At 37.0% G+C, this 23,194-nt stretch overlaps 3 protein-coding genes across 5 annotated transcripts in view; 1 reads left to right on the top strand and 2 right to left on the bottom strand.

The window, feature by feature from the left end:
* LOC137637619 (protein TFG-like) overlaps positions 1-1,501 on the bottom strand; it is a 44,757-nt gene extending 43,256 nt beyond the window's left edge. For all 3 annotated transcript variants that reach the window (XM_068369768.1, XM_068369767.1, XM_068369766.1), the window contains exon 1: positions 1,416-1,501. The gene's annotated coding sequence lies outside the window, so the exon portion shown is untranslated. The remainder of the gene's footprint in view (positions 1-1,415) is intronic.
* A 1,586-nt stretch (positions 1,502-3,087) lies between these two features.
* On the bottom strand, positions 3,088-16,598 carry LOC137637613 (sucrase-isomaltase, intestinal-like). Its single transcript, XM_068369760.1, has 19 exons — positions 16,466-16,598; positions 15,190-15,332; positions 14,085-14,189; positions 13,071-13,225; positions 12,698-12,869; positions 12,465-12,564; positions 12,238-12,362; positions 10,909-11,034; positions 10,229-10,360; positions 9,510-9,740; positions 8,688-8,878; positions 7,714-7,821; positions 7,258-7,394; positions 6,268-6,391; positions 5,916-6,045; positions 5,086-5,247; positions 4,696-4,844; positions 3,924-4,062; positions 3,088-3,383 (listed from the first exon to the last, which is right to left on the bottom strand). Exons 1-19 carry the CDS (start codon positions 16,557-16,559, stop codon positions 3,165-3,167), a joined length of 2,742 nt encoding a protein of 913 aa, XP_068225861.1. The 5' UTR covers positions 16,560-16,598; the 3' UTR covers positions 3,088-3,164.
* A 2,799-nt stretch (positions 16,599-19,397) lies between these two features.
* Cdc6 (Cell division cycle 6) overlaps positions 19,398-23,194 on the top strand; it is a 28,823-nt gene continuing 25,026 nt past the window's right edge. Inside the window, exons 1-2 of the mRNA XM_068369776.1 lie at positions 19,398-19,598; positions 22,361-22,652. Of these exons, the coding sequence (XP_068225877.1) occupies positions 22,361-22,652 (292 nt within the window). The 5' untranslated portion in view covers positions 19,398-19,598. The remainder of the gene's footprint in view (positions 19,599-22,360; positions 22,653-23,194) is intronic.

Genomic DNA, 23,194 nt, shown 5'->3' on the forward strand with positions numbered 1-23,194 from the left:
GTTCACATCTAGAAATATAGAGAAAACTTCTTATCCCCGCACTGTTGTAAAACACTTTTGGGACATTCTCTATTTGCTCTGAAGTAAGCTCTACCCAATAATTTGAGCTCATTAAAACTTCCAAAATTCTTGTTCTGACGATTTACAAAATATTATGATAAAGTGTTGAGGATATAGCTCCTAGGTCAGGTTGTTTGGGGAACGGAGCCTTTTGATATCAGCGGCCAGTTCCTCACTCATTGATTAAAAATGGACATCAACTAATTTATACTTTCCCCCTAACCTAACCTACGGAGCCTTTGTATATCAGCGGCCAGTTCCTCACTCATTGATTAAAAATGGACATCAACTAACTTATACTTTCCCCCTAACCTAACCTACGGAGCCTTTGTATATCAGCGGCCAGTTCCTCACTCATTGATTAGAAATGGACATCAACTAACTTATACTTTCCCCCTAACCTAACCTACGGAGCCTTTGTACATCAGCGGCCAGTTCCTCACGCATTGATTAAAAATGGACATCAACTAACTTATACTTTCCCCCTAACCTAACCTAAGGAGCCTTTGTATATCCTCGGCCAGTTCCTCATGCATTCATTAAAAATAGACCTAAACTTTCCACCCCTAACCTAACCTAAACACCGTGTCCTTACCTACATACCTAATGGGGGGGGGGCTAACGGCACCCAGCGACCCCCCTTACACTGCCGTATTCTAAGTTAGCCATAATAATACATACAGGTGGCCGCTAACATATATACACCCCCTAACCTATAAGCTGTTTCTTTACCTACTTACCTATCGGAGGGGATGACGCCCCCTGCGACCACATTTACACCGGCGTATTCGAAAATACAGGTGGCCGCTATCATACATACACCCTAGGAAACCTTAGGTTAGGGCGTTCTTATGTTTGTTTGAGTTTTAAAATGAATTTTTTAGTTATAACTTTGGAAATTGTAAAAATATAAGTTTTCAACAATTATTTCCATCAAAACCGTTCGAAATACTTTAAATTACTAAATTAAAAACCGTATCGTGCTATAGTATATGTTTACATACACTATATAAATACATTTTCATTAAAAACATCGTATTGTGCCATAGTAAATATCTACATACATTTTACTTATTGGCCAGTTTGTCTATACCAAATACAAAGGCCCCAAGTCAAGAAAAACACTAAAAATAAACATAAACAAAAAATAAATAAACACGTAATCTCAAACAATAAAATGTAAACAAAGCCGGGTTATAGAGGCTACATTAGGGGTGTTGACATTTACCCTAATTACGCATAAAATAACACCTTTTCACGACCTAATATCAACCCCAGTGGGATAATTAACAATCCCGAATCCATTTTAAACGTCCACTTTGGATAATTTATCCTAAAAATGGGATAAAACTCACACAACTTATTTGTAAACACGATTTGTTTCCAAGTCAAACGTCAAACGAAAACTGCTGAGGATGAGTTGGCTCGGAAGTAATTTCCACCTGACTGGATAAGAAGACCTACAAGTGGTGCTTCTTTTTTTATTCATTCTAAGAATTCCTTTTATAGATTGGCCTTTTTATGTATAAGAAATGACCATTTACTCTAAAAGACTATTAAATCAGATGTATTATGTAGTTATTAGATATGTTTTCTATGAGTTAGAGTATGAATTTATCAAGTAATGCTTCTATTATTCGATTTTTATTATTTCATTTTTTAAGAATTCCTTTACAAAAATTGCCTTTTATGTATAAGAAACAACCATTCACTATAAAAGCTATTAAATTAAAGTTATAATTTAGCTATTAAATATACATTTTATGAGTTACAGTAGGTTTTTGTCAAGTGATGTTTTTATCATTCGAATTTAAGTTAATTTCTAATACTATTTTTATCTTCAGTTGGATTCAATTAAATCATTCTAATAAACATGTCCCTAAGAATCAAATATATTTATAAATAATCACATTATTATAACATGATAAATTGCTATTTCGTGTCTTAAAATATGAATTATTCCAAATGGAGAATCGCTCTCTCCTGATGTGTTTTCCAAATGACAACAAACTGAACAAAAAATTAATTATTCATTATAGAAACGGAACTGAGAAATTGATAATTATTAAGATTTTTTTATGTCTACCATTCCTTCTAGCACTTTAAATAAAGGTTGGCATGTCAGTATTATTGTGTATTTTCTTAAATAATGTTTGAATCAATATATAGTAAGTCATTGTTAATTAATATACATAGTATGATTAAGACAGACACTAAGTGTTTCCTCAACAGACGAGACTGGAATTTAAAGAAGGATAAGCATGGGAGGAAGAGCTTTTGGTAAACAAAATGAGATTATGTAATGTACAATGCTACTTTCTCTAAAAATAAAAGTATTTGATGAGATGATCCTACCAGTATTAACTTATGCATAAGAAATTTGGAGCCTTATTAAGTTACATCTGCCTTGGAACATAATTTAGTTATAGCTATGTTAAGAATAATGATGGGAATAACACTAAGAGGCAAGAAAATGGCAACATGGATACGAGAACAAACTAAAGTAGAGGATATTCTAACAATATGTAAGCAGAAATGGACATGGGAAGGACTTATAATGAGAATGACAGACAATAGATGGACATTAAGAATAACAGAATGGGTCCCTAGAGATTGCAAAAGAAGCAGGGGAAAGAAGAAAAGACGATATATTGACGAAATAAGAAATTTTGCTGGTATAGAAAGGCATTGAAAGGCCATAAACAGCCGCGTGCAGAATGGCCTGTCTGAGGCTTTGTCCTGCAGTAGACTAGCAAAGGCTCTCTCTCTCTCTCTCTCTCTCTCTCTCTCTCTCTCTCTCTCTCTCTCTCTCTCTCTCTCTCTCTCTCTCTCTCTCTCTCTCTCTCTCTCTCTCTCTATTATCATCATTATTATTACATACACCACAATTTCAACCAGAAAAAAAAAAAAAACATGATGAAATGGTATGAATTTTAACCCACTCATTCCCACATCAATAAAATAGAAATAAAATATGAAAAACTTATATAATTCCGTTACGGACATCTTGGAAAATAAAATCACTAATAACTCAAACATGATTTTATTTGAACCATTTTGAAACACGAAAGAAAATTAACAAATTAAGAATGTTTTTCTTGACCTCAGAGGGAAAATTTAACCAACAGATCTTCCCCAAGGGGCACTGAAAGATGGACAATTAAGACCATATCTTCTTCATATTTCCACGAGGAAGGACTTAGGGCCTCATCGTTGACCACAACGCCACTGGGATTTGATGGGAAGCCAAAGAAGGAGATAGTCTCCAAGGCAAGGCCACTCACGACTGTTTTGCTGTCAAAGACAGCCATCTTGAGTGTGTCCTGAAAGGTGAAAAATATAGATGACGTATTTAGTTAGATTTTTTTATCTTTTTTTTTTTTTTTTTACACAAAAACTACTGTACCGATTTGGACCAAACTTAGTTCTCATGTTAGCTATGACCCAAAGATGAGTCTGTAATATTCTAGATAAAGTACATCAAAGTACAAGTACGTAGTAGGTACTAACTGGTTAAGTAGGTTAACAAAAAAACGTATTGGAGTTAGGAAAATGTGTTGAATTATTCCTACCTATTTGCTCTTGGGTTGAGCGAATTAGTTTTTGAGAGAGAGAGAGAGAGAGAGAGAGAGAGAGAGAGAGAGAGAGAGAGAGAGAGAGAGAGAGAGAGAGAGAGAGAGAGAGAGAGAGAGAGAGAGAGAGAGAGAATTTTGGACGTCTCAAAGACTTTTTAGTTCATCTGCGGAGCCTCCATTTGCTCTTAGGGAGAGAGAGAGAGAGAGAGAGAGAGAGAGAGAGAGAGAGAGAGAGAGAGAGAGAGAGAGAGAGAGAGAGAGAGAGAGAGAATACTTCCAGTTACTTACATTTGCATATTCAAAAGTAGCAGAAAAGGTTCCCTCGTGTTCTACAGTGTGAACGCTCTCTCCATCATCCCAGAACAGCTCCCCAGATGCGCGCAAGCCTGAGTCTAGGGCTACCGTCAAGCAGAATGGATTTTGCCGGCTGGAAATTCAAGAGAATAATTTCTAATTGTATTAAATACTATAAATGCCCTTCCACTACAATGATCAAGGGACTATATGTAAAGTAGAAGCTATTATATCTACCTGGAAGCACTAGGCCTAATGTTCTGTCCCCTACAATGCATTTAAAAACGTCCAATATGACTAGGCCTATAATTTTAGAGTAAATGATATATAGCAATTATAAATATGGCCTAGAAAAACTTGATTGTCTAATACAATATGGATTTGGTAGTGCCATAGCTTCTGTACTATATATATAAACTTCCACTGTCTTGCGTTAGAGTTCTCTTGCTTGAAGGTATACTCAGGTACATTATTCTATCTGTTTCCTTATTTACTTTCCTCACTGGGCTATTTTCCCCGTTGGAGCTCTTGGACTTATAGCATCCTGCTTTTTCAACTAGGGTTGTAGCTTAGCAAGTAATAGTAATAATACTCACGCTACACAGGGGAGCAGAATTATTTCTAGTTTTAAGCTATTTTAATCATACAGAAACAATATTAATTAGGCAGTGAAACAACCAGAGTATAAATTCTCATTAACTTCAACTGGTTAAAACAATGCAGGATGTTAAATGTATTAAATTTGGCACATTTTAACATACATTACCTTTCTGCGGTGGTGAGGGCTGGTTCTTGGCATGGCAAGATGGCGCCGCCCCGGCTGAAGACGGGAATCACTTCGAGGGGCGCTTCGATCTGTAGGGTCGTCGGTCCATTGGCAACCAATTGACCTGTTTCCAAATCGTACCATTCGCCCTGTTGGAAAAGAATTATACTCAATTTTCTTTTTTAATGAGGTACGTTTGCACTGACTCGCAGTGGTGCCCTTTTAGCTCGGAAAAGTTTCCTAATATACTCAATTTCTTTTAATGAGATGCATTTGCACTGACTCACAACAGTGCCCTTTCAGCTTGGAAAAGTTTCCTAATAGCTGATTGCTTGGCATATATCAACAGAAGGTTATTATAAATTTCATAGGCCTTATGGCTAACCTTACCTCAGGGAAGTAAACTGATCTCTTGGTGGCGCCCTCAATCAGAACCGGAGCAATCATGATTCCTGTGCCCCACATGAACTGGTCGTCGACGACCAGGGCGTCTATGTCTGTCATGTGCTCGCTGAACAGAGGTCGAACTACGGAATGGCCGTGGTGATGCGCCTGAAAAATGAATAAATTGTGATTTGGACTAGATTAAAAGTACACGAATTAATGTTACTAAATGAGCTTTAAGTCGTTGTTGGTAAAGAAGTGATATTTTAGCTTATCCCTAGACAATTTCCCATATATGTAATTTCATTCATTCAGCCAGTTCTGCATCTTACATTTAGGCCTATCTCTTTACAATACCTACCGCCAGGGTTATTCGTAACATACAGTTTCTCAAAACACCCAGACAATCTTCCCATACAGACCCATAACTCGTAATCACTCGCAATGCGTTCAATCTTCACATTTCTTTTTCTGTAAAAATCAACGTGAGAGTTTGGGGGCTACGACATTTTGTCCAAAAGCCCCCGTCCGGAGAAAAGATCTGGGCAATCGACAGAAGAAGAAGTAAATGTGAGAGTGGTGCTTCCTTTCTGATTGGGACAGCATGAGTAAAATCTCCTAACTTCAATGAGTCACCCAGGTCATACCAATTTGAAAAATTAATTAGCGAAAGCTTTCTTTCCCTTACTTAAACTATCTTCTTCTTTTAAAAGAGCTTGGAACACTATAGCCCTGACCCCCAGGAGGCATTGCAGTTTCCCTTATCTACCAACCTTGACTTGAAGTATACCATACATCTAAGAGTAATAAACCAGAGAGCTAGACCATTTACTCACATCGTGGAAGAGTGTGTACAAGTAAGGAAGGTACTTGTAACGCAGCGCCAAGACGTCTCTGGAAATGGCGGCCACTTCTGGCCAGAAAGCGGGGTCCTGGGGCGATTGGCCTATGCCGTTGTGGTTTCGACTGAAAACAACCTTTTCTTAATTCTCTTTAAACATCAGGAAAGTTTGTATTCCAGTTTTATCAGTACATATTATCAGTATTTACAAGCTTACAATCCTATGCAATAAGTCGTATAGATCATGAATTATCTAAGCTAGCTTTCGTATCGCAGCTTGCCCATGTAGGATGGGCAAAGCTATAAAGAGAAAGGAGTAGAATTAAGTACTTGAACATATAACTTACTCAAAAGGATAGAAAGCGCCGGCTTGCATCCATCGAGCGCACAGTTCCATAGTGGCGTCGTTCAAGAACCCGCAGACATCTGCTCCCACCATAGGCACGCCGAACAGATTGAATTCTAGCATTCCTGAAGAAGAAGAAGGATTGAGTAAGAGATTCTGAAGGGTTTGAAAAATCTATTTTTGGGCTCGAGCCATGTCGTCCTGATGGAAGTTCCCTCCAGCAGCTTCCTACTCCATGATATTTCTGCGAGTGATATTACAAGAGAATTACCGTCAGGTATCACGGGGTTCCAGCCCCCCGGAACGACTATCCGAAGATATCGTGTATAATCAAGGACGCATCCTAAGATAACTATAGATATCTGCACCCCCAATAGACTTTACCAAGTCTAATCCTCTAAGGGGAAGGATAAGTGAGGAGCTGTTACATATCCTCTCCTTACGAGGCAACTGAAAATCGTAGGCATGCGAATCAGACCAAAGTTTAACAAAATTTGAGGATCCTTTGTAGGGTGACGGCCAGATCCCGTAGAAAACGGGAATATTCTGAACTATGGCCGTCGTTCTAAAAACGATTTTGGCGGGAGAAGCTAACTTAAAAAATCCACCTAACCTATGCTAAGAGCCGTATCCTTACCCAGGGGGGCTTTGCCCCCCCGGACCCCCCCCCCCCCCTCTCACAACAGTTTCCTTACCTACGAGTACGACAGGAGAAGCTAACTTAAAAAACCCACCTAACCTATGCTAAAAGCCGTGTCCTTACCCAGGGGGGCTGTGCCCCCCTGGACCCCCCCCCCCCCATTACACAACATATTTAAGATCCGTAGACCATTTCCAAACGTTTTTATTCTATACAAGATAACAGTCGGAGCGATAATAAGCAAATTAGGACGCTTGGCCGTAGCGCTACAAACTACCCAAATCTGACTCACAAACAGCTTCTCGGAACCTATCAAGTTTGTATCTTGAAGACTTTCTGTATGAGCCTTACCAACGATAGAATTCCTCAGATGACTCCATTCGGCTGTATTGTCTCCCAGCCAGTGAGTCACGTAGTGACCGGAGCCCGGGTACGTCGAGCGGGACAGTACGGCATGTCTCTTACCAGGGAACACGCCGTCCAGTCCTCTGATAAGAGAAGGAAGCATTAGCCGTATGGAGAAAGTATTTTTGTGCGTAAATTCTGGTTTGGTGAATTTGTTTTTTTTCTAAGCAAAGGTGTATTTCATTCAATCCTAACATTACTTTAAAAGTTAGAAAATAGAAAAGTTGAAAGGTAGCATCCTCAAGACTTGATAATTCAGATCGAATAGAATCTTCGGGTAAACATTAGTCTTGAAAACAAGGTTTTTCATATACATATTCCAGAACCAGCTGTCTTTTAAGTGGTGGTGATTATAATTTGAAACTCAATAATCTACTGAAACAAGAAAGCTCTCAATCGTACTCATAGGTGGCCACTGTCTCAGACCATCCGTACAGGCTGTGGACGTCGTAGTGGAGGAAGGTCTCTTTTCCGTTTGTATGGTTGCTCGACATACATATGGTCTTCTCGCTGCAAAATATAAATATGTTTAAGCTTCTTCGTGCACAGGCAGATGGAATAAGCAAGTTATTGGTGTTATCAAGGAGAGAATGATTGAAAATAACCAAGATAGAGGAATCCGATGTATCTTTGTAAAACTTTAGATTTAACGTCAGTTCATGAAGTACCCTATATAGTTCTGTCACATGAAATGCATTATGTAAATGACATTAAAGAAGATTTTAGGCACATAGGTAAACACTATGCAGAGGTGAGAGTAGTCTTACAATTGACTTATACATGTATATCATGGAAAGGTTCACATACATGTAAAATGATGTTTGCTTTGAATTTCTTTCTGGGTGATATTTAAACATACACACATTACTCACACTATAATTCAATCACATATCAATTGTTATATTGTTATATCATATGTAGAGCCTGTAAAAGATAACTATACAAGATTCATTATGGTGAAGAGTTCAAATTGTGTTCCCCAGTTATACTTGGTATCAGGGAAGCTTACGAAACGATACAGGATCCTGATGCGTATACAAAGAATGCTTCACTTCGAGGTGATTAAAGACAGATTCTTGACCCATTTATTTGCATTGGCATGATACATCAAGGTATGGGCACAATGAACACACCGGTAGTTGTAGTAACCCTAAAGATAATAAACGATACAGGATCCTGACGCGTATAGAAAGAATGCTTCATTTCGAGGTGATTAAAGACGGTTTCTTGACCAATTTATTTGTATTGCCATCATACATCAAGGTATGGGCACAATGAACACACTGGTAATTGCTGTAACCATAAAGAAAATGAATGATACAGAATCCTGACACGTATACAAAGAATGCTTCAATTCGAGAAGGTGATTATATTACCTAATCCTCTGACTTTCGCAACCGCCAACTCGCACCATCTTCGTCGGATAAGGCGGACTGTCCCATTTGTTATAAGGACATTTCAGACTCCAGTCTGGTCTCTCAGGAGGCCAGTTCCAAGGACGAGCCAGATTGGTGCCAAAGTTTGAGGGTTCGTTCATGTCTATCCAGATGGCGTCATAATTCACCGTCTGTCACGAGAAAGATTTAATTCCGTTGTCATATGGTTAGGTTGGTTAAGCTATGCTTTTATAAGGCATAGTTAGGTTAATTCTAATATTAATGCCTTCTCCACCATAAAGCTTGATACTACACAGTATTCTAGAAGTTTTATTTCAGCTGTTACCAAGTTGTGGAATGATCTTCCTAGTCATGTAAAGTAATTGAATTAGCGGAACCTCAAAATTTTAAACTTGCAGCGAATGTTTTTATGTTGGACAGGCTGACATAAGTCTTTTTTTAGTGTTTATTTATAAAAGATCCATCTTAATGTTGTTACTATTTTTAAAGTGTTGTATTTCAATTGTTCATTATTTCTCTTGTAATTTATTTAATTCCTTATTTCCTTTCCTCACTGCACTATTTTTCCTGTCGGAGCCCTTACGCTTATAGCACCTTGCTTTTCCATTCAGGGTTGTAGCTTATCTTGTAATAATAATAATAATAATAATAATAATAATAATAATAATAATAATAATAATAATAATAATAATAATAATAATAATAATAATAACAAGCTAAACTAAGTAAGTTGTTTTAGGTTAGGAAATGGTAGCATAAGTCGAGTGACCTTACAAAATTACGACAGGACGAGGTCCTTACCTCATGAAATATAGCAAGCTCATTGGCCCACCACGCTTTCGTCTCTGGCTTGAAGAAGTCAGGGAACATCGTCTTGGTGTCGGGCCAGACATATCCGACCACGTAAGACTCGCATCCGGGTTCCTGGTCTGCCGGAACTAAATCTTCTGACATCCACTTGACGAATACGTCGGCATCTTTTCCCCGCTGACCCGGAGAGTAATTTTCAAAGTCAATGACTAAGGCTGGGTCCTGATAAGAAGAGACGTAGTTTAGTTTTGGATAATGGTTTCTGAATAGAAGTCTAATTGTTTAAAATGTGAATTATTCCTTATTTAACCCTTTTACCCCCACCATAAGGTTAAATTTTGAGCACATTTTTCTATATAATATTTTTGAATTGCTATAACAGCCTTAATTTTTGTCCTAGAGAGGTCAGGTTGGTCTCATTCTTTTGGAAAATGCCTGAAGTTTCTTATAAAATTATCAAAAGTATGTAAAAATATGTAACCACTTTTTTTTTATTCTAGCTCTTTGTACTTGAAACTTTCCTATCTTAAGTACCTAGACCAAGTTTACAAAAATACTTAGATTCTCTACAACCATTCTGACTTGAATTTCATGTATCAAGCCAAGCTGGATATCTTGTATTTTTCCTTCACAAATGATACATGAATAATAAGAAGCAGAACTGATATTAATATTAGCAATGGTTCAAGACCGTTGGACAATAAACGCACCAAAATAATAGTGAGTTTGATGTTGTCATTGTGAAGTTCTTCGGCGAACTCAGGCAGTCCGGCCCAGACGTCCGTGTCGTAGGTGAAGTCCCGGAACCGCAGCATGTAATCAATGTCGATAGTCTGGCCGTCCTGGTGAATAACATAAATGAGGAAACATTTATAAACATTCTCAAAACATCTTAGTTTTTAGTGCATTGATATTCACATGGAAGTTGTAGAGACATAATAGAAGATTTTGCAAAGGGTATGTATTCACCCATGCTGTTTGTTTGTGAACAACTTTACACAAAAACTACAGAACTGATTTTGATCAAACTTGGTAGTCCTGTTGGGTATGACCCAAGGATAAATCTGCATCCTTTTGGATTAATCAAAGTACAAGATAATCACAATATAAATTTTTTCTTTGTGAACATCATTACTCCAAAACTACAGAATCAATTTCAACGAAACTTTGAGGACATTTGGAGTATGACCCAAGGACAAATCCATTAGATTTTGAAGGAAATCCATCGAAGTACAAGTACGCTGTGGAGTTAAGAGCAAAATAGGACTAATTGGCGTGGCGAAGGCAAGCTCTCTGCTGAGTGCCCCTCTAGTTAAAATAAGTTTTTCAGACTATTTCTTTACAACCAGTCTTCTGATAAGCCAAAGATGAAGGCCCTAACACAACTTACTTGGGGTACAGCCATGGCCCTCATCCTTTCACGAACCTCCCTCACGTCTTCGACCGAAGTGTAGCCATAACGAGAGAGTTGAAATCCGAGCGTCCAGTAAAGAGGGAAAGCGGGTAATCCGATCATCTGGAAAGTATTATGGGATAAACTATCCTTGTGAAAAAGGTCTTTTACCTGTTTCTTTTTTAAGCATTTATCGAGAACAGTTAGGACATAAAAGGAGCAGTCATTCAAGAGAACTATAGAATCTGTCTCTAAATAGAAAAGCAATAAGGGACTGAACTGAAGGGTTAAATGAGAACCTACAAGAGGACCACCAAAATAACAAATTTAGAATGTCCTTCTCCTGGCTAGCTATCTAATTTCTTCAACTTCAGCTTGCACTGATTCCTTCTAAATGATTTGAAAAAAATAAATCCTTCAGGTAAGTTTCTCAATGGTTTGGCAATGTGACTAAACAGTGATAATAACAATAGTAACTATAATATGTAGAATTACTGATAGTCGTAACCAGTGGCAGATAGTGATAAGATAAGCTGGAAATAGTGAAAGCTTCATGTAACAGTAAGCATAAGACTGAGCTGCTCTGATTCAGCTCATTGTTTCCAGATGTGGTGTGGCTGTGGTGCCAATAAACAGCAGTACTCAACAGACATGTATCGTACAGAAACCAAAAAATTAACGGAAATTTTAGCTCGTCTTTAATGGAAACTCACTCAGTAAAGTATTGCAAATCCTTAGATAACATAAAGGCTAATGACTTTTTATCATGAGGCATTCGTTAGTAATATGCCATTCTGCTGTGTCTAAAGGACTCATACCTTTAGAAATTATCTTAGGGGGACATTCTGCTGTTTCTAAAGGACTCGTATACCCAACAATATGTCTCAGGGGGACATTCTGCTGTCTCTAAAGGACTCGTATTCCTAGCAATTATCTCAGGGGGACATTCTGCTGTTTCTCTAAAGGACTCGTATACCTAGCAATTGTCTCAGGAGAACATTTTTTTGTGTCTAAAGGACTCGTAGCCCAAGCAATTGTCTCAGGGGAACATTTTGTTGTGTGTCTAAAGGACTCGTAGCCCTAGCCATTGTCTCAGGGGGACATTTTGCCGAGTCTCTAAAGGACTAGTAGCCCTAGCCATTGTCTCAGGACATTTGGCTGAGTCTCTAAGGGACTCGTAGCCCTAGCCATTGTCTCAGGGGGACACTCTGCTGAGTCTCTAGAAATGGGTTTCAGGTGGACTGCAGCTCTGCAGCCCCAAGTATGAGTCCCCAATGTTAGTAAGAGTAACTGAAAACAAAGGAAACGGGGGAGATCAGGACTTACATTAGTGTACTGGATGTTAACATCCTCCAGAGATGGTCCCAAGAAGAAATGCAGGTCGATAATACCTCCGATGCTACGGAACGTAAGGGCGGGGCTTCCGTCGCTCAGCACGTAAGTAGAATACTCTGTTGAGGAAAGTCTCTACATCAGGACTTTGATTGACTCCGTAATGTTTGTATGGATATATCATTCTTTACAAGACATATTCTTCATGTGCTATTTCTTACCCATTGCATTGGTGTTGAAGAAGAGAACGGAATGCGCCGTGCCCGTCTTGTGGTTGACGTTGACGTAGTACGGATGCACACCGTAGTTGTTGACCTCAGTCTGTTAGAGAAAAATGCTTTTGATCATCTGAATGTTCATTGGGAGATTAATATTCTTATTTGAAATAAAGAAGAGGAGTACAAATGAAAAGACTATTGGAAAGAAAGATACTTCTAAAGTATCAGAGACTTACGTCCCCAACTGGCTGATCCCTAGCAAACAGCGGTTTTGTTTCCCTCGATTGGAAGCTGTGCTTGAAGGTGTTGCGAATGTTCTCCCCGATGCCATAAAGGTACTCCGTTTGAAGGGAGCTGGTGAACTGCAGAAATTGGTCTTCGAAGATGAGGGCACCTACCGTGCTGAAACTGATATAGTGGTATAAGTATTAAAGTTTGAAACAAAACTACAATTTGATATAAGTCATGAAACTGTTTTTAAACAATAAGAGTTTGATCAGAATCTTATTTGCTCAAAATCAATGTTATTGTGACACCAAAAACTTCTCTAGTCAGGAAAAATTCAAGTCAATACGAGCTTATCTAACTCCAACAGGAGGTTCGACTCACAGTGGATCCTCGGGAGCTGAATCTCGCGAAACCGAAAACGAGAACGGTTCGCCGTCTTGCGTAGTGTTAACGACGTACTTCGGAGAAGTGCCTGCTTCTTCGGGTAAGTTCAGTGGCACTGGGACTTCATACCTGGCTTCATTTGCATCATAGATCTTAAAAAACAGAATGCAAGAAGATTAATATATTTATACATATGTATATAGTATCATACATAAGAGTCAAAGTGTTTCATGTACATTCTTTCTTACCGTTATTCCTACATTGAGAGGGTTGCCTGTATATATATATATATATATATATATATATATATATATATATATATATATATATATATATATATATATATATATATATATATATATATATATATATATATATATATATACACAAATGTCAAACTGCTTTGCATATAGGTATATATAGAATTATATGCATAAGTGTCAAACTATTTTACACATGGAGGTATATCCGCAATGTGTCAAACTGCTTTGCATATAGGTATATATACATACATAAGTGTCACATTATTTTATACACGGAGCTATATCCTTTGTGTGTCAAACAGTTTTTCTTATGAATACCCATACGTACACAAGTATCATACTGGAATAGTGTTCGGGCTCTGAAGACGTTAGCGAGCCTTTTTGTAGCCCAGCCTTTGTGCATCTTATTCTGCTTTATTCATGCAGTAGTTTTCCACTTCAATAAAAGAACTGTCAAATACCTATTTCTCTGTTTAGGCCACTGAGACACCAAGTGTTTCGACACAGTGCTCCCAGGTCATTCATAAATGGGGACCAGATCTTGACCTTTCCTCAGGTCACATATCACCTAGTTACGCTTAAATAACTCTCATCTTTTTTCGAAGAACCGATACAGTGAGAGAGAGAGAGAGAGAAGAGAGAGAGAGAGAGAGAGAGAGAGAGAGAGAGAGAGAGAGAGAGAGAGAGAGAGAGAGAGAGAGAGAGAGAGAGAGAGATAGAGAGAGAGGGAGGGAGGGTATTTCCTCACCTTAATTTGGACGTGATAATCCTCATGGTTGATCACTTCAAACACGAGTTCCCGGATGTCGTTGTCAAACATTGTCACACTCTGATCTATTTTCTTCAAGTTGAGCTGCGAACAGAATTTAATTGATTTAGATGAATGTTTGTCTATTTGTTTATCTAGAAAATGGAGGGAATTTTTGTGTAATTGTGCCATGGAATATTTTACAAAATAACATCTTATGACTAAAACATAAGTCATGAAGTTAGGTTTTTATAATTTCATTAATTGTCTTATTTGCGTATGAATTATTCAATAACAACTCAAAAATAAAAAGGATTTTATAAAAAGGATTTTCAAAAAGCATCAGAAACACTTATTTCCATTAAACCTTACACCGAGGCATTCAGATGGTACGACTCACTTAAACTTTGAAGGATTCACACCTCTATGACATATGGTTTGTCTCTTGGGCCTGGAAGGCCACTCAGCACTGATATTGCTCTGGGAGAATATCCTACAGCCTCATTATAAAGTATAAGTTATAATAAAATACATATAAAGATGATAAGAAAAGCAGCTTGATTTGGGGTATAGCGGAAGGAAAAATATTAAGCTTCTTCAGCCGGAGCTTCCAAACAGATAGATTCAAACTCCTTCGCCTCATTTTTTCACATCGAGATAAACCAGGGGGACCTCAAAGTGAGGCTTCTGCATATTCCACCCAACCAGATATGGAGATATTATCTGTTTAATATATTCACACCTTGGACTTACAACAGAACAGTGAAATAACTAGAGATTTGGACTCCTGTGAACGGGCTGAGTTAGTAAAGTGGTCCCCCTCGCCTTTAAACTGGTGAGTTGGTGGTAATTTTAAATGTATACTTACGTACTTTGATTATCTGACCTTGCTTTGGGGGCTCCAGATGCCCCCCTCTTACCTACGGCACTGTTCCAGAGGCAAGATGATTCGCTTCGACTAGAGAGTACGGCCTCCGGAGACTCCGCCCAGTCAGATTTGAAATCCTTTCCGCCTAACCCAGCGACAGCTACAATTTCTATTTTAAAAGAAGAAGAGTAGTCCTATTTTGCAGAGTAAACATAGACGCATGTGCCCATAGCTTACCTTGTAACCCCTCTCAGTGGGTACGGGCGCCCCCTCGACAGCGTACCCAGCCTCCGAATTCCCCCTGAGGTGGCACTGGACATCTGTCCACTCACAGGCTGTGTATTGGGCACATTTCTCAGGTGAGGACACATCTTGGCCTTCTGTTGGTTGGTCGATCAGGACATTTTGTAATATTATCAATCATTCGTTGATAAATTTAGACATTTGGTAAAGTTTTAGATAATTATTAATAAATCTTTACAACTGGTAGATTTTTAAAAAATTAATTAGTAATAAATGTTGATATTTGGTAAAGTACTCAATGCTTTATTGATAAAGTTGGACATTTGGTAAAGTTCTCAAAGCATTATTGATAAAGTTGGACATTTGGTAAAGTTCTCAATGCTTTATTGATAAAGTTGAACATTTGGTAAAGTTCTCAAAGCATTATTGATAAAGTAGGAGATTTGGTAAAGTTCTCAATGCTTGATTGATAAAGTTGGACATTTGGTAAAGTTCTCAAAGCATTATTGATAAAGTTGGACATTTGGTAAATTTCTCAATGCATCATTGATAAAGTTGGCCATTTGGTAAAGTTCTCAATGAATTATTGATAAATTTTAATAGTTGTATTGAGTTTTTAATGTTTTTCTAATACATTTGAGCATGGATATAGGTGATGGAAACTGGATAAAGTCCAGACATGAATAAGGACATGTCTGAGGCCTTTGTCCTTCAGTTGACTAGAAACGACAGTATATATATATATATATATATATATATATATATATATATATATATATATATATATATATATATATATATATATATATATATATATATATATATATACCCAGTGACTCCAGTTTACATAAGAATTGTTTATAAGATTTTGTAAGAAATTTGACAAAAAAACGCGGGAAATTTCTATAAAAAAATATGAAGATAATACATATTCTTCGTGAGAATTTGACATGTGGCTGAGGGAGAGAGAGAGAGAGAGAGAGAGAGAGAGAGAGAGAGAGAGAGAGAGAGAGAGAGAGAGAGAGAGAGAGAGAGACTCTTATTGTTTCAATAGCTATATAAACTTTTTTTCTCTCTTAAACCAAAGGACGAAGCTACTTTTCCAGTCCTTAAAAAGTAGTATTAAATGCTACTTTTTCAGTGCTTAAAGTAGCAATGATAAGAGATTGCAAGACTGTATAGATAACACCATCCCATATTTGGCAAAGCTTTCCTTTAAATATTAGTTAGAATATATACTATTAATAACTTTTTAAATATCGTATCCTACCTGGAAAAGGACACTCGATATTCACGTCCCCATCTTGAGCAGAAATGTCAGAAATTAACAAGAAGAAGAAGAGGATGTAAACAAAACTCGCCATCGCCTTTACTATTCCACCTTCTGCCAGGACAACGAGTTTTATAGATATGAGCTTTATAAAAAAAAAAAACTGGGAACTATTTATAAATTACTATGATAAAAATAAACTAATATTAGTTCTATATCTATTATTTTTTTAATCGATATTCCCGGACTTTCCACTGGTTATATAAAAGCTATTTTTTCGTATTCTGCTACGTGGAAGTTTTCATATTTTTTTTAGTATAATCGTTTATATATATATATATATATATATATATATATATATATATATATATATATATATATATATATATATATATATATATATATATATGTGTGTGTGTGTGTGTGTGTGTGTGTGTGTGTGTATGTGTGTGTGTGTATTGAAATTTACATAGCGTTAGTCTCTTCATATTTCTACAAATTATGCTCACCAATAGCACGTTGAAACTAATATTTATTGTGCCATTTAACTTTAACTTATACGAACCCATACTATTTCAATATAGACCTACGTCTATTTTAACTCCCTCCAAGCCATTCTATCTTCCACCCATCTGTCATTTCTAGGTTGTAAGCTCAGGAGACTAACCCTTATTGTTCATTTCACCTCAAAATACTTTTTAGTAACTGCATACTTTACTTTTATTAAAGAATTTGTTTAATATATTTCTTTTGTGCATCCTCTATTTTGCATTCACGTTTTATATGTTTACTCCAAGATATATTTATCAGAATCAATTATTTCTGTATTTGTACTAGCCCTATTAATATTCATTAGTCTTTCTCCTTTAAATTTACACTCTTTTGAATTTTGGTTTACACTCTTTTACACAATTTCACTCATATTAACTAAATACATCTGTTGACTGTAACTTGTCTCTCAATGCTCTATATGTATTAAAATCGTTGAATATAATATTAGAAAAAAATCACTGATAGGAAAAAAATGAGCTTGAGGTTGTACTTAAGGATATAGGCCTATAACAATTCTTAATTCAAATTTAACATTAAATGGAAGTGTAATTAAGATTCTATGATTGTCGACATAGAGACTAAGAAAAGTTGAAGATTAAAACTAAAAATAATGATATATAATGTATACAATGATGAAGAGGAAATAATAAACGCTTTTATTCAAAGAAATCGGTGTCTGGACCATATTATTATTATTATTATTACTAGCCAAGCTACAACTCTTGTTGGAAAAGCAAGATGCTGTAAGCCAAAGGGCTCCAATAGAGAAAAATAGCCCAGTGAGGAGAGGAAATAAGGAAATAGATAAATATCCAAAACATAGAAGAGAAGATAATTCTGGTATGAACGAAAAATGCTGCAGGTGGTACTACCCACTACTTGACATAATATGATAATGAAGTTCGAAAGGCAAATGGTGATACAGGTTATAAAGTTATGTTGCGATGGTGTAGGCCTACTTATACGTGATACATAGGCCTACTACATAATCACCTGTTTCCACCGTTAGAGGTATGGACATTTTGAAAAAAAATGATTGGGAGTTCAAGACTGTGGGAAATGTTCAGCAAATCTACTCACACTTTGATATCGCAGTTCGAGGAAAGAATTGGAAGAAGTGAAACGAAATCTATTTGCTGATATCATCATGACGCCAAGAAATTTAACCTGTTGCAGTGAAATTTATTATCAGTATATTACGTGAATTTTAGAGCTCTACATCTGCCACAGGATGAATAAAGCAGATTTTTTTATTATTATTATTTTTGAGGCTTGTTGGACCAAAATTTCCATGCTAGAGCACGTTCTATTTGCAGTCGCCATCTTGTGTGTTTACATATGACGTCATACTCGCGGTTTGTGCTCGCTGCTGCCAATACCTCGAGCAAAAACATCTCTTGCTTTCCATTTTGGGCAGCTGCTGGCGAAAAAAAAGCCTAGTGTAATTCCAGCTTGAGGAATTTAACCCACGTGAACAGATAAAAGGTATAAACTACCTTATAAGTTGAACTAACCAGATGATCATATAATTAATTCAAGACAATGCAAAGCTTATGATTTGGAATTGAAAAGATTATTATTATTATTATTATTATTATTATTATTATTATTATTATTATTATTATTATTATTATTATTATTATTATTATTAAGCTACAACCCTAAAAGCAAGATGCTATAAGCCCAGGGGCCCAACAGGGAAAATAGCCCAGCGAGGAAAGGAAAGAAGGAAAAATCAAATATATAAAGGACAGTAACAATACTAAAATAAATATTTCCTATATAAACTATAAATACTTTTAACAAAACAAGAGGAAGATAAATTAGACAGAATAGTGTCATAAATATCGCCAACGTAAATATTCAATCTGTTATAGCCTAAAGCAATTCAAATTCTTGAATTAATAAATGAGAAATATATATTGTTCATGAAGAAACTGAAGACTTAGTTGTTCTCTGAGGATTTCGATAATGTAATTATGTAACTGACCAGTTTACTTAAAATAAGATACATATGGAGGAAATAAAGTAATTTTACGTTAAATTTTGATTATTAAGAATTTCCTTGTGTCACAATAATTTAACTTGAAAATTGTATTAGATATATAGCGATTAGAACAAGTCGAAATGCCACAATGGCGCCAAATCTTATAGTTAATATAAAAACTAAATATTTTACGCAACTGGGTCACTCACATAATCATATTATTAAAACTATATTAAAAGTGCTATTCGTGATATCAATGATGGAAAATATAATTAAATTGACCAAGTCTTGCATTTAAAGGTCATTTTTAAATGCCCTGACCATAAAACCTTTTTTTCTAACCATTTTTAAATGTCTGGCGGGCTCTTGGTTCTCCAGGATGGGACAGGAAAAACATTTCAACCAATCAGAACGCAGCTTTCAAATACGAAGATATATCCACCAATCAGAACGCAGTATACATACCTCATAGGGTATTTCCCGCCACTGGCCGCTAGTTGGAAATTTGTAAACAAACCGAGTGAATCCCGGGAAGAAGTGTCTAATATTTTTTGTGTATTTTTAAAGGATATATTTATTTCTACGATAAATAAAGTAAGGTAAAGTATGCGTGTGGGTATTTACTCTACTTATAATATACTTTTTATTTTAAATAATGTTTATATATTGGTAATATCTTGATTTATACAAGGCTGGTTGTTACCTCCCTTGGCTTGGATTCGCTACCAGGAAGTTGCCCCCCATGGCTGTAATTAATTTAAATTAATAGCTACGTTTAATTACGGTATTGTGATATTTTATGAATACTAAATGCTTCTAAGCTATTTAATAAAAGATTTGGCTTTCGTATGGATTATTTTATACCCCATAAATAGGTTTGCCTTTGGTACCCCATTTCTTGCTTTAGGTTAGGTAATTTTCCCCCACATAAGTTATGACTGAGTTCTACAGTTGTATAGAAGTAATTTATGGTAAAGTATTGCTTTATACCAGTGTTAGTTATAAATATAATGTAATATATGTAATATATAAGGTAAGGGAGCCTTTGTATATCAGGGGCCAGTTCCTCCCTGCATTCGTAGAAATTAAACAAGGAATAGAAATGAAGAGAGTTGATTCGAGCCGTCGATCCTGCGTTATGGTGGGATTGATAACGTCGAAAGACGAAGAGCGCTCGTAATGGGAAATTAGTAGGAGGTTGGGTCATAGTTAGAAATTAATTAATGTTCTGGCCATACTTTAACCTCGACATAACTTACCCTTCCATTCCTTAGTCTGCGCTACCTTACCTTATCCTTCCCTACCTTACCTTATCCTACTCTACCCTACCTTACCCTACTTTACCTAGCATTACTCTACCCTACCCTAACTTCTTTCCTTACCCTACCTTACTCTACCTTATCCTACCTTTGTTCCTTACTTTACTTTACTCTATCTCACCTTATTTACCCTACAATACCCTACCATACCATACCTCACCCTACCTTCCTTACCTTACCTTACCTTATCTCACCCTACCTACCCAACGTTCTTTACCCTACCTTCCTCTGCCCTACCTACCTTATTGTCCTTACTAACACTACCCTACCAATCCTAACCAACAAAATATTAACTGGTTGAGCTTTGATATGGATTTTAATGGTGATCATTCATTCGACATTGGAATTAGTGATGCTCTTAACCGTGTTAGTTGCCAGATAGACCTAAAGCTCAAAAACTGTTGTTCTCTTGGTAGTATATTATCTTTAATCAACTATCATTATGGTAACCAAAGAAAAAATCAGTAGGAAATTTGACTGTGTTGTAGGCATAACAGGCTGAATAGATGCACAATTTGAATGTTGTAGGTGCATTATCTTAACTGGGTTGAACTTGTTTTAGGCACATTCTTTGGACTGGGTTGAACTTGGAAAATATTGGTAGTGTAACACTAAATCGTAATATTTTGTAAATCGTAAAACTATCTTCATATATTTCAGACCAAGGTAAACGACTTTCATTATTATTATTATTAGTATTATTAAATGCTAAGCTAAAACCCTAGTTGGAAAAGCAGGATGCTATAAGCCCAGGGGCCCCAACAGGGAAAATAGCCCAGTGAGGAAAGGAAATAAAGAAAAACAAAACATTTATAGTAGAGTATAACATTAAAATAAATATTTCCTATAAAAACTATAAAAACTATCAAAACAAGAGGAAGAGAAACTAGATAGAAGTGTGCAAGAGAACTCTAACCCAAGACAGTGGAAGACCATGGTAGAGAGGTTATGGCACTACCCAAGACTAGATAACAATGGTTTGATTTTGGAGTGTCCTTCTCCTAGAAGAGCTGCTTACCATAGAGTCTCTACCCTTACCAAGAGGAAAGTAGCCACTGAACAATTACAGTGCAGTAGTTAACCCCTTGGGTGAAGTAGAGTTGTTTGGCAATCTCAGTGTTGTCAGGTGTATGAGGACAGAGGAGAATCTGTAAAGAATAGGCCAGACTATTCTGTGTTTGTGTAGGCAAAGGGAAAGAACCGTAACCAGAGAGAAGGGTCCTATGTAGTACTGTCTGGCCAGTCAAAGGACCCCATAACTCTTGAGCGGTAGTATCTCAACGGGCGGTAGGTGCCCAGGCCAACCTACTACCTATAAAGAAATGGATTTGGCAAGTTATTAGTTTACGATTGTCACAACAAACTATGTTCAGTCAGGTTTAGGTAGAATATTTTAAAAAATGGTCGTTCTCGGGCTCTTCTATGTCTCGTAAGGAAGTGGCACGGAGCCTTTGTAGTTCATGGAGACACGCCGAGAAAAAATTGACAACTAACCCAAACTTCCCCCCCTAACCTGACCTGCAAGCTGTGTCCTTACCTTCCTAATGACCTAACGGGGGCATCCCTCAACCACTGTCACTATCATACAAACCCCACAAACCCAATCTAACCGAACCTAGTAGTTCCCAGGTCATAACCACCAGCCGGGGGCAAGCCCCCGGACCCCATTCTTGGGATGAACTCATAAAATTTAAAATAACTTCATATTATGGTATTGTATATCGGATCATAGTAAAGCACATCTTCCCCATAAGGAAAAAAGATTGGGATAGTATTAAGATATCACCCTGTCCCGATAAACTACATTCACCCCAGTGGCACTACCAAGTGAAAAGAGGTTGAAGGATAATACAAGAAGCCAATAGTAGTGTCCGAGTCTAATGGCTGCTATGAAGTTCCTCTGAAACTGTTATAAGTAATCAGAGTATGGGCGGCCATTAGATTTGAGTGACATGAGCTACTTGACTTGATAGTTCTAATAATAATTGCATCTTGAAAATTCTGTTCTAATTTCTTTCTCACTTTATATTTCCCCAGATGCATAAGACGAGAACTCAGAGCACGCTAGACTTTCCCATCCGGAAATCGAACCGGGCCAAGAAGGTAATTCAAAGGTACGACGAAGAACACGAAGACGAAAATGTCCCGAGTCCAGTTGCCAGACGGAAAGGCCGGCCAAGGAAAGTCAAGGGGGACCTTGAAGTTACGTGTGTGACTCCCAAACTAGAAGCTAAAAGTAGAACGGACGGCTCGGCCGAGGACGACACATCCCAGGATGCTAGAAACAGTCAATTAGATCGCACTCCAACGAAAAGAAAAATTGACAGAGGTAAGTTGATTTCTGTCCTGGGGAAATTATTCTTATTTTTTCTTGACTTTAAATGTTTCAGGCCAGGCATAACTTAAGACCTATTTTACTTTTTAGTTTATCTGTTATTTGTCATATTTTATTTCATTATCCCTTGATTTTGTTTCATTTTGCCATACCTGTTATAGGGGATTCTTTATTCTTTATTTGTTCCGTAACCGAAATACAAACCACGCTATTTACACAGGGTTTACCTTTTAGCGCAGCTGAAATGGCGAGCCATTAGAATTTAACGAGGGTGTATTACCCCCGCGCTAGTTAGCGGGGGGGTAGGGGAGTGGTAGCTAGCTACCCCTCCCCTCCCTCACACACAGATGAATGCTCACTTTCACTTTTGGCTCGGACTGTGACAGACGTCTCTGTCTTGGTCCTCTCTTGGCAGCCATTGTTTGTTTTGTCTTTACTTAATCGCTTACTTTTCATTTACTCAATATATATGTAAACATGTTTTCATGTTGTATACATATTTGAGTATAGAAATCAGTAAGTTTCCTTTTCAGATT

This window comes from Palaemon carinicauda, unplaced genomic scaffold (genome assembly GCF_036898095.1).
Source record: "Palaemon carinicauda isolate YSFRI2023 unplaced genomic scaffold, ASM3689809v2 scaffold89, whole genome shotgun sequence".
Taxonomy (NCBI): domain Eukaryota; kingdom Metazoa; phylum Arthropoda; class Malacostraca; order Decapoda; family Palaemonidae; genus Palaemon; species Palaemon carinicauda.

What these genes read in the sequence shown, in the direction of transcription:
- LOC137637613 (XM_068369760.1), bottom strand. Translation starts at nt 16,559, where the DNA reads ATGGCGAGTTTTGTTTACATCCTCTTCTTCTTCTTGTTAATTTCTGAC. An exon ending in TTAACATCCAGTACACTAAT is followed by an intron (nt 11,035 to 12,237) that starts GTAAGTCCTGAT and finishes AATACTTTCCAG; the next exon opens with ATGATCGGATTACCCGCTTT. An exon ending in GATCAGTTTACTTCCCTGAG is followed by an intron (nt 4,845 to 5,085) that starts GTAAGGTTAGCC and finishes CTTTTCCAACAG; the next exon opens with GGCGAATGGTACGATTTGGA.